The 15,000-nt window shown below is 27.2% G+C and overlaps 1 protein-coding gene across 1 annotated transcript in view; it reads left to right on the forward strand.

Moving 5' to 3' along the window:
- The window catches only part of LOC136081927 (uncharacterized), a 74,545-nt gene that overhangs the window by 58,913 nt on the left and 632 nt on the right, over positions 1-15,000 (forward strand). Inside the window, exon 4 of the mRNA XM_065800358.1 lies at positions 5,078-5,254. Coding sequence (XP_065656430.1) covers positions 5,078-5,254 — 177 coding nt within the window. The remainder of the gene's footprint in view (positions 1-5,077; positions 5,255-15,000) is intronic.

Raw genomic sequence — 15,000 nt, forward strand, 5'->3', positions numbered from 1 at the left:
ATTGGTTAATAAGTTTTTCCCATACTATTTTCAATTTTTATAAAATTTTTTTAATACATCAGTAGTGCATGATAATTTTTAATCACTTCTTGATAAAGTTTTACTTATTGGAACACTTATTGACTAAGATATAAGTGCTTTTCAAAACGTTCGTCATCTTGCCCCATGTTCTCCTACATAGACCAAATATAAGATTACGGTTACTCGTAGAGGGCCTTGTGATCCTGTTGTCGAGAACCATTTACAATATTCAAAAATTGTCAAGAACCGTTTACAGTATTTAAAAATTGTTTACAAAATATATTAACAAACAAAAAACAAAAAATAGAAATAAAAAATTAAAGAACAAAAAAACAAAAATAAAAAAAAACGAACTTAAAAATATACAGATATGTTATCTAGTGAGATTATAATTTATAACTCAAACCCTCAGAAAAATCAAAATTTTTCTAAACTATTTTGTTCCACAGAAAAGCCCCACGATACAAAATAATGGATCTTTCAAAATTTGAATGTGAATAAGGTTGGTAAATCAAATTAGCATTTCTTAAGTTATATATAGTTTTCTTTTTGATCAAATACAAATTATGGAATGATATCGGAGTCATACTTGTTTTAAATTTAAAAATAAAACAAAGAACATTAAATACATTTTGATAGTATAAATTAAGAACAATAATTTCAGTTAGGAGAGGATTTGCATGCTTATAACGATCTTTAAAATTAATTACACGTGCAAGATGCTTCTGTTGCCGATAGAGGGGTTCTAACTTAATTTGTTTTAGCACTACATAAAGCAATATTTGCATAATTCATAAAACAATGAATAAATAATAATAAAGTAGTAATAAAGTTGAATTCAAAAAAATATTTATTAAAATATTCAAAAAATTTGTAGACAAGGAACCATTGGTTTGGATAAACTGCTCACGGTTATTTAAGTAACTCTTTAGTAAATTTAAAAAATTTCCTGCGATTCCATAATGCTCTAGTTTTTTAATAAGAATTGAATAATCTATGGTGTCAAAGGCTTTGGACAAGTTTATAAAAAATCCAAGAGTGAATTGAGATTTTTTAAACGAATCCGCGATATTTCATGTTAGATAAAGTACCGCGTGTTCTGTGGAGTTATTTTTGTTAAATCCGTACTGAATATTGTGTAAAATTTTATTAATAGAAAGATGTTCGTATAACCTATTGTAAAGGGTTCTTTCTAAAATTTTTGAGAAGGCAGATCTGAAATAGTATAGTTTTTATTATCTAATATGAATCAATTATAATGTTACCATTTATATTGTCATAGCCTATGGCTTTATAAACTTTTAACATTTTATAAGCAATATCAAATTCTTTTAATGAAATATCAATATTTAGTGTTGAGTTACATGGAAAAATAGGCTCAAATATTGTATTAGTTATGTTTGAAATATTTTTAGCCAAATTGGACCCACTAGTTACAGAGAAGTTATTAATCTCATTTGCTATCTCTTTCGGATTATAAAAAAAGTTATTGTTAACTTTGATAACTTTAGCCAAGTTGCATAATTTTATTTTATAATATCCTGTAATTTCATTTTAAAATTTGCTATGTGCGCTTTAAATGTGTTTGAATTTGTCAAGCAAGTTTGCGTAGTGTTTCTTTTTTAATTTTTTTTTTTGACTCTCGAATTGCTTTATATAGTTTTTATAAATTATCTTCTTTCTGATTTTAATTTCAAATATTTTATATAAAGTTTTTGTTTAATTTCAGAAGGTTTTCTGAGAGCTTCTGTAATCCAAGGTATTTTTGATAAGTTTATTTGTTAAAGTTATTTTTTTCCTCGGATAGTTTGCATATATTTCAAAGAAAGTTTTATAAAATGAGTTAAAACATAAATTTGCGTTAAAGGCAGTATTAATATGGTTTCAGTAAAGCAACGATAATTGTTCTTTGAATGACGTAATATTTGCTGCATTAAAACAGTGTTAAAAGAAAACTTGTTTTAGTTTGAGCGCAAATTCATTATCAACATTTATTGAAAAAATAATTGGAAAATGATCTGAGATGTTATTTTTTATTATACCTTTTTTAAGAGATGCATTATATATATCTGTTGTTATTATGTTATCTATTAATGAAACTGATGTTAAAGTTATTCTAGTCGGTTTGTTTATCAATGGAATTGCACCATTTTCAAATAAATGCGTTTGAATATTACATCAAGTACAATTTGCGTAATATTCAAACGCATTTAAGTTAATGTCACCTAATATGCAGCCTTATTTCTTTTCATTAGTACTTTTCTTTATTATTTTTGTATTGAAATAATGTATTAAAATTGTTAATTTACCCAGCTGGTGGTGGGTAGCAACAACTTAAAAGTATATTTTTGGGTTTTTTGGCTAAAATTTCAATTGTTAGAACCTCTTTGTCGGCATCAGAAAAACTCATGTTTGGCCTATTAATGAGCCTCATTCTTTTGTTTACGTAAAATAAAACTCCACCTCCGTGCTAATTTGTATGACGTGCTAAGTGTATGATTTTAAAACCTGGAAGATGGAAATTTGAATTAGATTTAACATTGTCAGAGCTACACTAGGTTTCGGTAATGCAAATTACACTAAAAATATTAAATATTCCTTCAATGTTATTGCAAAAAGTTTCAAACTTATTTTTTAAACTTCTTGTGTTATAATGTATCACATTAAAGTGATGTCGTTCAAGAAGTTCTTTTATTTCGTTGTTATAAAAATAAGAACAGTAATTTAATAAAGCATCTGCTTCATTAAAATAGTTTAAATCAGAATCCGATCCTTTATCAAGGACAAATTAAATAGTTTAAAAAAAATTAAAAAAATTTAACTCAAAATTGTTTGTTTGATTTGACACCATTTTAGTATTATAAAACTTTGATATAAAAGAATTTCTTTTTTAAATATTCCTTTTTTGAAATGAATGTTTTATTTTCTAAAAATTTAATTTAAAAAGTCATTTAAAAAAAAAGTCAAAACAGTAAAACTAAAAACTTTTGATATTTAGTTGCCTTCATCGCTTTTCTTCGGTATCCATTCTCGAACAAAAAGCTTGTCATACGAAATTACAGCGTATTTTCTTAATGCTCTTTCGTTTGACAATTTTTCTTTCAGCGTGTAGAAAGGTAGCATGCCTTCTACATGCAGATACCTAAATTACTTTTATCTTTTCTAACAAACCTTGCTCGATTCAATGTTTTTTCGTGTCTGTTTTAGATTTCGCCTCCTTTTTTATCTTGCTAGAGTCACACCACACATCCATCTAATCATCTTCTCTTTTGGCAAATACTACACCATATAAATAATAAATTTTATATAACTCTGAAAGGGTATTGTATGTCAGCATCTAAATAAATAGCAAACATATATATTTATATCCATAATATGTATGCATAAAGTGCACCTTGGAAGATTTTATTCCTTCTTGAATGAAAGTTTGGAAGCATTTATTCCTTCTTGAATAAAAGTTTGAAGCATTTATTACTTATCTTTAATTTTAAGACAAGCCTCATTCGACTCCTCATTTTTCACCATCTTGAGCAGTTGCTTTTTTAAACGTTAATCTTTTTTTTCATTTTTATTGCGAGAACATATCTTTTAAAAACAAATATCCATTTATTATTGCAAGAAACCAATGTAAAAAAGTCCTGTTTGATGTTAAGCTATGTTATTCTCATTTTAATAAATCTTGCATCTCATCTCAAATGTTAGGTTTTAGAGACTTTTGGAAAGTCTTCAACCATGTCATTAACTAAAGTAAGTCTAAAATTTTATCTCTGTATCACGGGTCTGATCTTTTTACTTCTCAGAATAATGCAGAGTTGTTTGCAAAGAAATCGTACTCTTACTTAAGTCTTGAATATAATGGCCATACTTCTCAATTAAACACATCTACAGTTTATGCTCCAAAATAAATTTCCATCATAGTCCTAAAAAAGCATTCTCCAGAACTTTTTTCATTTTTTGCTAAACTTTTAAAAAGTGCTAAATAAGTGGTTCTAATTTTTCAAAACTCCAGAAATCATTTTGACCTTTGCAAGTATTTTACGATAACTTTTCACTCAGTAATAAGTTTCTTTAAATAAAGGTTTTGCGGTTATCATCGAGCTATCATCTCTTTTACAATAAAACATAATTTATTCTTGCTTGGCTTTTTATTCAACAAGTTGCGTCCATTCGCTATATCTGTCCCTTCATTCTAAAAAAACTTTTATTAATCCATTTTATTTCCTTCAACATCGAAAAGTTTAAAACTCTCACCTATCCTAATGTTTTCCTTCCTTATGCAACTTACAACTCTTTATGTCTCAAGTTATACGTTCCCTACTATTTTAACTTTGATTTAAAGTAACTCATAGCTTAATAGTGGTTGCTTGCAATCTAGTTGGAAATAAATGAGAGTATAAAATGTATGCCAGGATTTAATAAACAGTAAATGTAAGCATAAAATTATTATATACTAAGTTATAAAATTTTTTCTAGCCACGGCTATCAACTCCTGCTAAATCTTATAATTTTGCTGGGGCCTGGGCTGGGTTTACAAAAAGTCTCAATTTTTGACGAAGCCGGGGCCGAGGCCCAGATTACTTACTACCAACAGTTGAAAAAGTTGATCTAATTGAATGTAATAATGATTTTGATAAACATTACCTCATTTCTAAAATCGATGATTAGTATAACTCACATTGAAGTTAAAGGTAAATTTAAACAATCTTTAAACAGTATTATTATAATAAATTAATCCATATAGTAAATAAATTTTACTAAAAAAGGTCGAAGAAAGTGTCTGGAGGTGCTGATGATCAACACTTTCTTCGACCCCTGAGCAAATATAAAATCGATAAGTTAAATATTAACTAGTTCTTTGATTATATATTTATAAAACTTTACTAATAATCGTTTTTTTTAAAAACAATCTAAATAGAAAAATATTATATCATTTTAATTATTATAGTTTTAATTACACCCTTAATATTTTATTATTTAGTTAATCTTTCATTTGTTCTTTGAATAGGGTAAAGCATGCATGTAATTGTTAAAAGTAGTGAAACTCAAATTACACTAGAGGTTGAACTTGTTGATACAATAAAAAAAGTGAAGAAAAAAATTGCAGATCAGGAAAATCTTAACGCAGACAAATACTATTTGTATTATATCTTTAATTTGTTAAAGGATAAAAGAACTCTCAGACATTACAAGATTCGAGATCAATCTATCATTCATCTGATCTATCGATTTAGAGGTATTTAAGTGTAAATAAGTATGTGTAATATATCTATTTAAGTTTGTATTTGAAGTTTCTTATATAAGTTAAGTTTATCATTTTTAGCTTCCCATAAGCGACAATAAAAACAATTTTTTGTGGAAAGCTTAACATTGTGTATATATATTTTCAAACTAGTAGTTTCAGTAAACTTAGTTATATTAATTTTACTCTGTTTTAAACATAATATTAAGACCTTGAATAGTTTTATTATTTTTGATTGAACTAAAAATACATTCAAAAGCTAATTTTTTTTTATGTATATACATTTAACAAAACCAAGGTAAACACATTTTGTTTAAAATTTTATGCTCTATTTATACTAAAAATTGTAATAGATTACTTTTACAGCCACCGTGAGGCGCACTTTGATAATTAAATTGTGTGAGGCAAAGGGTAAAAAAGTGGTTTCTGAACAGTCAAACTATATAAATTGTAAATATATAAATATTAAATTGCTCTATTCTGCCAATTATTTATTTATTATGAAAATAAGTTTGCTAGTGCAGCAAAGCATGTCAAATATGAGAGTTCAAGCAATAAATAGTCATTATGTAGCGAAAAAGTATATATTGATTAATCCGCATTGCATCCGAAATCCGCATCCGAAAATGTCCGAAATCCGCATCCGAAAATAATCCGCATTGCATCCGCATCCGCATCCGAAAATGATGTATTGATTAATCCGCATTGGCATCGGCTTAATCTGCCACTTTTTGCACTATCGGTATCGGCATCGGCCTTTTTTTATTAATTTACCAATTTTCCAACCGATTGCATTTTAATATTTTTATCCTACATTATGATAGTAGTTAAATAATTAACTTTATGCATTACTTAGAATTTTTTTGAGAAATTGCTTATTTTAACTTTGTTTAATGGCAATATTGTTTATTCTTAAGATGGTGTTTTTAAGCTTTAATTTTACAGCTGAATGTACTTATACTTTTATTATCATTTTGTTTTCAGAATAACTTTAGTCTTTGTTGTTTTATTGTTATACTTAAAAGTAACCTATTTAAGCATTGTTATTTATATATGTTATTTATATAAGTATAGAATACTATGTTTTTATACTTTTATTTTTATTTTTTTTTAATTTCAATTCACCTCCAAAAGGCCATGAAGGTCACTTTAGTCAAAAATAAAGTTTGTCAGTTTAATCTTCCTCATAAGCTTGTTTCATATGGTGTATCTGGGAAAGTTTTTGAGATTATCAAATTGTTTTTTTTTAACCACTTTAATAAAGCAATCCTCGAAGGCCATCACCGTATTTTATTTCCAGTAAACTCTGGGGTACCTCATGATCTTATCCGTAATCTTATTTTTTTTTTTATCTAAAATAATAATCTTCCCGACAACCTAACATCTAAAGTAGCTCTTTTTTCTGATAGTGAATCTGATCTCACTTTTGTAAAAGATTGGGGCTTACATTGGCTCGTAATTTTTAACTCCAACAAAACTCAGTTATCAAAACTCAGTCTCTTTATTGTGCTCGTCATTTTCTCTATCCTGATTCTATTCTCTTTCTCAACAAATCTCTTATTCATCCTTGTATGGAATACTGTTGTCATATTTAGCCTGGTTCATCCAATGATGCTCTTTCTCTTCTAGACAAGGTTTAAAGACGCATTGTAAACATAGTTGGACTCGGAGGTGCATTGTAAGCATTTATGGAAGCAAAGGAGCATTGATGAAAGCAAAAGGGCTTTCATATCTAGTTCCATCAAGCAAAACTCATTTTTGATTGACTCTTCATTTATCAAAGTCTCATTCTTTTCCTTTGTCTGTCCATGCAAGCTCCAAAAACTTTTATTTATCTAGTTCTTTCCCCCGCTCTTTAACCCTTTAGAACTCTCTTCCATCTTTATGTTTTCCTGACTCATACAACCTTCAACTTTTTAAGTTTTCTGCCAATCGTTTCCTTGCTCTATAAATCTTGTATTTTTTTCTAGTAACTCCCAACTTAATAGTTGTTGCTTGCAGCCTTGTTGGAACGAATCAAAATAAAATAAAATAATGCTTATGATAGTACCATTTTATTTTTTAAGTTAAAATAAAAGCGTTCATCTAAAAATGTATTAATTTTTTGATAGTTTTCTTTTCATAGTAAAGAAACTTAAAAATGTTTATGTTTTTAACTGAGTTTTCAAATATCTTTTAAAAGAATGGTTTGGCTATGATTTAGGTCCAATTATTTGTTTACCAGCGCTGATTCCATGAAAAAGATTACATGATATTAAGTTATTTGGTTAGTTTGGTTTTATATTTTCCAATTTTTTTTAGGTAGTTAATTCATTGGCATCAATGCTTTTCCATCCGTCAGTCATCGGTATTGGCATCGGCCAAAAAAGTGCTATCGGTACATCACTAGTAAAAAGCACCAAATAAATAATTTTGCTAAATATAGAAGTCACTTTTACAAGCCTGTTTTTAAAAATTCCACAGTTACACCAATGCTTCCACTGACCTACCGCTGACTTAAAATAACGTAGGTTTAGCTATATGTAGCAGCCAAACGTACTTATTTTTAAAAAGCTAGAAATTTCTTAGTGCATGCTTTTAAAACAAGTAGAAACATGACTATGTATTTTAAAAAATGGTGGGTTTAACTGGTTAAAGGTAGTAACGATTTTTAAAATATCCAGCCTAAATTTATCAAATTAAAAAGTGTAAATTTCTTGTAAATTTTTTTAAAGTATTATTACAAATCATGTCATCAATCACCAGAAACTTAACGTAGTGGCAACCCTTTTTTGTATATTATTTTATGTATAAAGGTACAATATACATAATACTATATGTATAAAGGTAATATGACAAAACTACAATTATACATATATAAAAAAAAAGGTAATAATAAAAATCCAACTCAACTAAAAGTAAACTCATAATCTAAGAGAAAATTGTTTTAAACTACATATAGAGTTATATTTGGAATAAGAAACTTTGATCTTTTCTGATGATTTTATATTATACAAAGCGCTTTTAAATTAAGTAACCAAGTACTTCTCGTGAATAATCAAAGAATATTTTTTTGACAATAAGTATGTGTTTTTCATGAAAAATAATATTTTTATAAAACCTTCGTACATTCCTTCGTACACGGGCGCATGGAATATGTTAAAATTTTTGTTTGTTTTGTTTTTGAAAATATTGTACTGGACCTCCTTATTAGGTATGTAAATTTTTATTAAAGTAATAGTTTTATTGAAATATAAAAAAGGACTGCTGTGCACAAATGTACACATCTTGCTTTAATTGTTGTTTTGCTTAAGTTTCATAGTAAAAAATGAAAAAAAAGAAGTGTGTACGTTTGTACACATGGTTTACGAAGGTGATATATATATACATAAATATGATATATATTTGTATATATATATAGAGATATATATATATATATATATATATATATATATATATATATATACATATATATATATACATACATACAAACATACACACATACATACATATATATACATATACTTGAGTAATTATAAATGTACTCTAGAAAGAGAGTTCTTAAAAGAATAGAGCAACTAACAACTAAATAATAAAAAGGTATAAAATGACATGCCTTGTTTTGCCTATGGATGTACTGAATGAGCAACATCAAACAAGAAATTCCACAAAGCCATGATATATATCTTTAAAATATATTCTATTAAATATTGGCTAATAAAATAAAGAAGTCACTAGAGTCTAATGACTTCTTTGTTTAAAATATTAAATAATAAAACAAAATTAATCACTAGGGTAATAGCATATATGATATTATTCTGGTGATTTTTTGGTTTTTATAGTCAATATTTTTTAGATTTCCATTAAAAATAAAATATCAATCTTTGATAAAAAACGATAGCTACTTTACATTGATAAAACTTTACTGATTTTTATGAATCAGCAGTTGTGTTCAAAAAAGAAGAATAAGTACTAAATCAGTTTTGTGTTCAGAAGCAGATCTGTATAGAGCTAGGCTATCATGTGTGACAGTTCAGTATGTTGCCGTACCAAGCAGTTTTTAGGCACAAGAGTAATAGCTTACTTAGTTTACTTTCTTGCTTACTTAGTATCTTTCTAGTTTTATTACTAACTTAAGGTATATTTACCTTGTTCTAATTTAGCCGAGATCATATAGAGCTGTTTTTTTCACTCATAAAGAGTTGACAGTTGCACAAAAAAATTGAAATTTTTACAGGTCGGAAAAATCACATTAGAAATTAATTTCAGCCTAATATTGTATTTGTTTTTACGTTTACATTTATTTTTGTTATCATTTAATAAAATACTAACAAATATTTTTTTTTAATCCATAAAATGTTCACACTGTGTAAAATATGGCATCTGCTAATAGCGTGTTAATATCTGAATGTCTACTTCAGTATTCAAATAAATTGGAATAAGCTGAACCCATTAATCAGATACCAAACAAATCTTTGGAGCATAATACAACCTTGGAAATAACTTGCAAAGTATTCAATCATTTTTATCAATGATTTGACTTAATTTCAGCAATAGTTTCTTACTAAAACTATAAAGTTCTGTGCAAAACATAACTATGTTTTAAGTAAATCCAGTTGCAGAGCGGATACAGGCTGTACCAAGTGTAGTGATTCTTACAGTATGCACAGTTTTTTTTTTCCTTTTTACGTTCAATTTTTATCATGCAAAAGAAAAAAATAATTTGAATAGGAAATAGAGGTTACAACTAGTCAAAATGCGGCGCTTAAAAAATGTATTCAAAATCGTTGCTGAGCCAATTTGACTATGTCACGGAAATATTTATAAAGAAAAATGAAATAATTCACTAAAAAACACACATTTTTAACGGGTTTTGTCTTAGATGCCCATAAAATTTTGAAAAAATGTCAAACATTTTGCAGCATATCAACATAATTTGAACTGTGAGTTTAAAAAATATGGTAAATTGACTGGAGCAACTGTTGCAAAAGTCAATTTGTCATATTTTGAAGCAACTCTATACATACCCTTGGTAATTTATATCATATTGAGCCTAGTTAACTACAATCTTTTTATTAACAAGGAGGTCTTACGTAGTGACTAAAAGTTATCAAAAGTGAACTTGTAGCAAAAAAAAAAAGTGTAGCAAATAGAAATTACAGAAATTCTGTTAAAGATCAACTCTACGTTTAAAAAGCTTTTTAAAATGAAATAGATAGCAATCATTAAATGAAAAGGTTTTTAGTCCATTATGAAAATGATGAAATTTGATTTTGTTTATGAAAAACGGTGAAATGTGTTTATTGCTGTTCTACAAGTTATTTATCATTGAAGAAGTCAAACAATTTAAAAACGTTTTAAAAGTTTTATAGATGTCCCACAGACAAAGAGTAGAAAACACGCTTGATAGAATGTTTAGCTAATGTGAGTTTTAAAACACTTTATTATATAATCTGATTGACATCAAAATTTCAAAAAAGTTAAACTAAAATAACATTTTGCACGACTTTCCTCCAAAATAGATTTTTAGCTAATTCTAAAATCGCAATGAACTTTCTACTAATTTGTTTTTAATTTGGAAATTTCTACTAGGAACTATTATTCTCCGTGACAAGGTGTATGTTACAAAAATGTTATTGTATCAGGAAGTTTCTGTTTTTGGATAACCAATGATATAAATTCTCTTTCGAAATAATGTTATGGTAACTTGTAATACAAATTATATGTTTGATGGTTCTAAATTTGTTTTGAAAATGTTGTGAAAACCTGTAAACAAATAAACTCCTAATTTTTAAGTGATCAAGTTAATTTAACTTTAGAATCAGTAAGAGAATCAAATAGCAAAGCAAAGGCAGTTATATGTGATAAAGAATTAACTCAAACATTTTATGAAAAATCTTAAATAACTACAGATGGGACTCTGATTTGCTCAACGAATATGAAATTTTGACCAGTATTTTATTTTTTTAAACTTTGGTCAATTTCCAAAATCATTTGAAATAGGTGGATTAAAAAGTCCTTTTGACAATACTGTTCAATGGCTTTTCTTTTATTTGATTAGAGATAAAGTTTGTTTGACTTCCATATTCAATACTTTTATGCATTAATGCATTACTTAATTGAGTGTTAACATCACAATATACTTATATAATTGAGTGTTATCATCATTATATAAAAGTCCACTAAAAACTTTCTACACGAAAATCAAACAAAGAACCATGTTGTTTTAAACAAAGAACGACCATATTAAGTTCGTCTTGTTAGGTTGACATTTTTTCATTGACTTTTTTGTTTTTATTATTTGCTGAGATTTGTTAATTGTATCGTTGTTAATTGTAATATGCATGAAGGTTGCTGTTTTTAAATTTTAAAAGCACTCCTTAATTATTTTAAGCAATATACTTTTTTTGAAAAGGCTTAGTTACTTAAGTTCTATTTTTTATTTGATTTGAAACCTGTTTCTTTTTTTCATTATTCGACAAAAAAAGTTTATTGTAATGAAGTAATGAAGTTTATTATTAAAAGTATGAAAAAGTTTATAAATTATTTTTATAAATTTATATAAATCGTTACGACATCTATTTTAATTTTCAGATGTTTTACAAAGTAAGCCATTAAATAAAAAGTTGAATTTTAAACAAGTTTAGATTAAATTTGTTGTTTTCATTATCAAATGTCAACCTCCAAGTTTTTTGCAAACCAAAACATTTTATCAAACACAAATGTTTTGTTAATTTAAATGTATAGTTAAATTTCTATGATAATGTTTTGTGTATTATTTAGTATAAATACATTGGCTGGCAATAGGAGTACCAAGAACTAAATGTAAACACATCGACTGAGAATTAGGGTTCTGTCAGGGTTTTAGTCAGGATTAAAATTCATAAAAAACAAGTAAACTATCATTTCGTTAAAAAGTATTCAGTTTAACTCGATAGTTTTAACGTCGCATAAATCAAGTAATGTTCTTCCGCCCTAAACGGACGGAAGAAGAAAGCAGTGGTAGGAAACCTCATGTATCACTATAAGCCACTGTACACACAAGAATGGCTCAAATGTGTGTGATAACCTTTCCCCACACCCTATCAATGACTGTTAGTTAATTATGTCTGCAAATTTAGCTCCTTTAGATCAGCAAATCGGTATAAGTAGATCATATAATACAAATGGCAAACTTGGACTTTTAGAACTGTCGGTTAATGTGAAAAGCGATGACTTTTTGTTTTAGGCAAAAAATATTTATGGCATTTTTGTACAGTCGATAAAAATCCTGGATCCGCCCCTGAGCTGCTATTGAGGCGATATTAAAAATCATGACTTTTACAAAAGAATACAATTATCTGGACGCAAAATCTTGTCGCTATGATATTTGATGTATCTTATTATAACCATTTTTTCTTTTTTCCCGTTCAATATATTACTGTATAAATCACTTAATTTATTAAATAATCGCATGTTGAATATGAATGCCTTTGATTTTTTTAATATGAGTGTAATTGAATAATGTAAATGTTTATAATCAGGGTGGCCAGCAAATTTTATGTTCATTTTCCTTGACTTTTCGCTGATTCACAAAAATTCTCTGACTTTTACATTTTTAAAATTTAAAAGGTTTATTGGTTTTTATTTTTCTATTATCTGGTGTAAAATTATTTTCAAAATTATTTAGTACTTTTTGTATTGCACTAAGTTTATTTTGTTCCAACACAAGTGTAAAGTTTATAAAAAAAACTAATTTTTTTACAATGCTAAAATTTTTCCAAAACTAGGTCTTAATCATTTGCTTCTTACTTTCGTAACATTTTCTGTTGATTTGGTACTACTTCTTGTTACAATTGGCAAAATTAGTTGTCTCTAACCACTGCACCCTGGATGCTAAATAACTACTACTTCAAAATATTCTATTATGATGTTGTTATTTATTAATTTTGAAAAGATTTTAAAAAGCAATACGAACTGAAAAAGCTTGTAAGAATTTTTGTTGCTGTTTTACGAGATCAATCTGAATATAAAATTTGAAGAAGAACATGTATACACATTAAAGTTTTTAAGAGCAGTCAAAATTTATAAAATAATAAAAACTTTAACTTTTACAATATAAAAAAAAACATCTAATTATTATAGATCTAGTTATATAGATCTAATTATTTATGTAAATAGCTACATTTTTTATATAAATAATTACTTCAATCATTTTACAAAAAGAATAAAAATTTTTTTATAAAAGATATGCAATATATAAGATAAAAGGACCTAAAAGAAATACGAAAACACTTATAAAGTGTATTAATATTCAGGGTCGACGACACGGGTTTTACAGCGGAGGGACGCAATCGTTAAGTTTTTAAAAAGTCCTCAATATCTAGAATATTCTTTAAAAAAAGCAAAGGTCTTTTAAAAAAAAGTGGGGCATGTGCTCCCGGGCCCCCTGTGTCGTTGGCTCTGATATTATGAACTTATCATATATATATATATATATATATATATATATATATATATATATATATATATATATATATATATATATATATATATGTATATATATATATATATATATATATATATATATATACATATATATATATATATATATATATATATATATATATATATATATATATATATATATATATATATACACTATGGCATATTCGCTTAGACGCATCAATTTTTTCCTCTTTGTCTTAATTTTTTTCTATAAATTGTCAACTGATATGCATGCAAGTTATTATCAAATTAATATTAGCATAAGAGTATGTTTTATATACAAAAGTACGATTTTTAATTGGAATATATCTATAGACACAGTCATATTTTTGACATTAAAAGATGGAAATTAGTAATGCGTAAGTCCTCCATTACACTGGATCACCTCAAAAATTCTGCCTTTTATTGACTCCACAAGTCTTTGAAGTGTAGTTTGATTCAACTCGGACCATGCTTCAAGGATTGTACACTTTATCTCAGTAATAGTTTTAAATTAATGTCCGGCTGCTTTAGCGTCATAAACTTTTCTTGATAGCATTCCCCACACGTTCTCGATCGGATTTAAGTCCGGGCTACAAGCTGGCCATTCGAAAACCGGGATGTTCTGGTCTTTAAACCATTTCATAAAATGCCTAGATGTGAGAATTGCAGCATTATCTTGCTGAAATATGGCATTATCGTCCATGTTTTTATCCATATAAGTTATGAGAACATCATCCAACATTTCTGTATTCTTTAACGAGTTCATTTTAGGTAAACCACAACACAGAGTCAATTTTCCTAAATAAGAAAATTCTCCCCAAACCATTAAACTTTCTCCTCCATAATTTCGTTTTGTTTGTGGGTCATTTATTCCTCTCAGATCATGCCAATAATAACTGTAAGAGTCCGAACCATCAAAATTGAACTTTTTTTCATCTGAAAATATTACGTTTTGCCACTCATGAGTCCAATGCATATGTTTTTAGCAAACTGAAATCTAGCAATTTTATGGTGTTTTTTTAACATTGGGTTTTGGTGTGGTTTCTTCCACTTTACGTTTGGTGTTGTTCGTAGAATATATGTAATATGTTTATTGGTGACAGGCAATAATAATTTATCCTTTGTTTGTGTTGCATTCAATTTATTTTTGGTTGCTTCGAAGCGAATTCAATTAATTTGACGATTTGTTAATACTTTGTTGCCGTTTGTTGTTTTTTTACACCGTAATTGTCACCTTTTGCAATGTAGTTTCGTACATCGTGGTCAGACCTTCTAATTTTTTTTGCTATTTC

This window comes from Hydra vulgaris, chromosome 06, assembly GCF_038396675.1.
Source record: "Hydra vulgaris chromosome 06, alternate assembly HydraT2T_AEP".
Lineage (NCBI taxonomy): Eukaryota > Metazoa > Cnidaria > Hydrozoa > Anthoathecata > Hydridae > Hydra > Hydra vulgaris.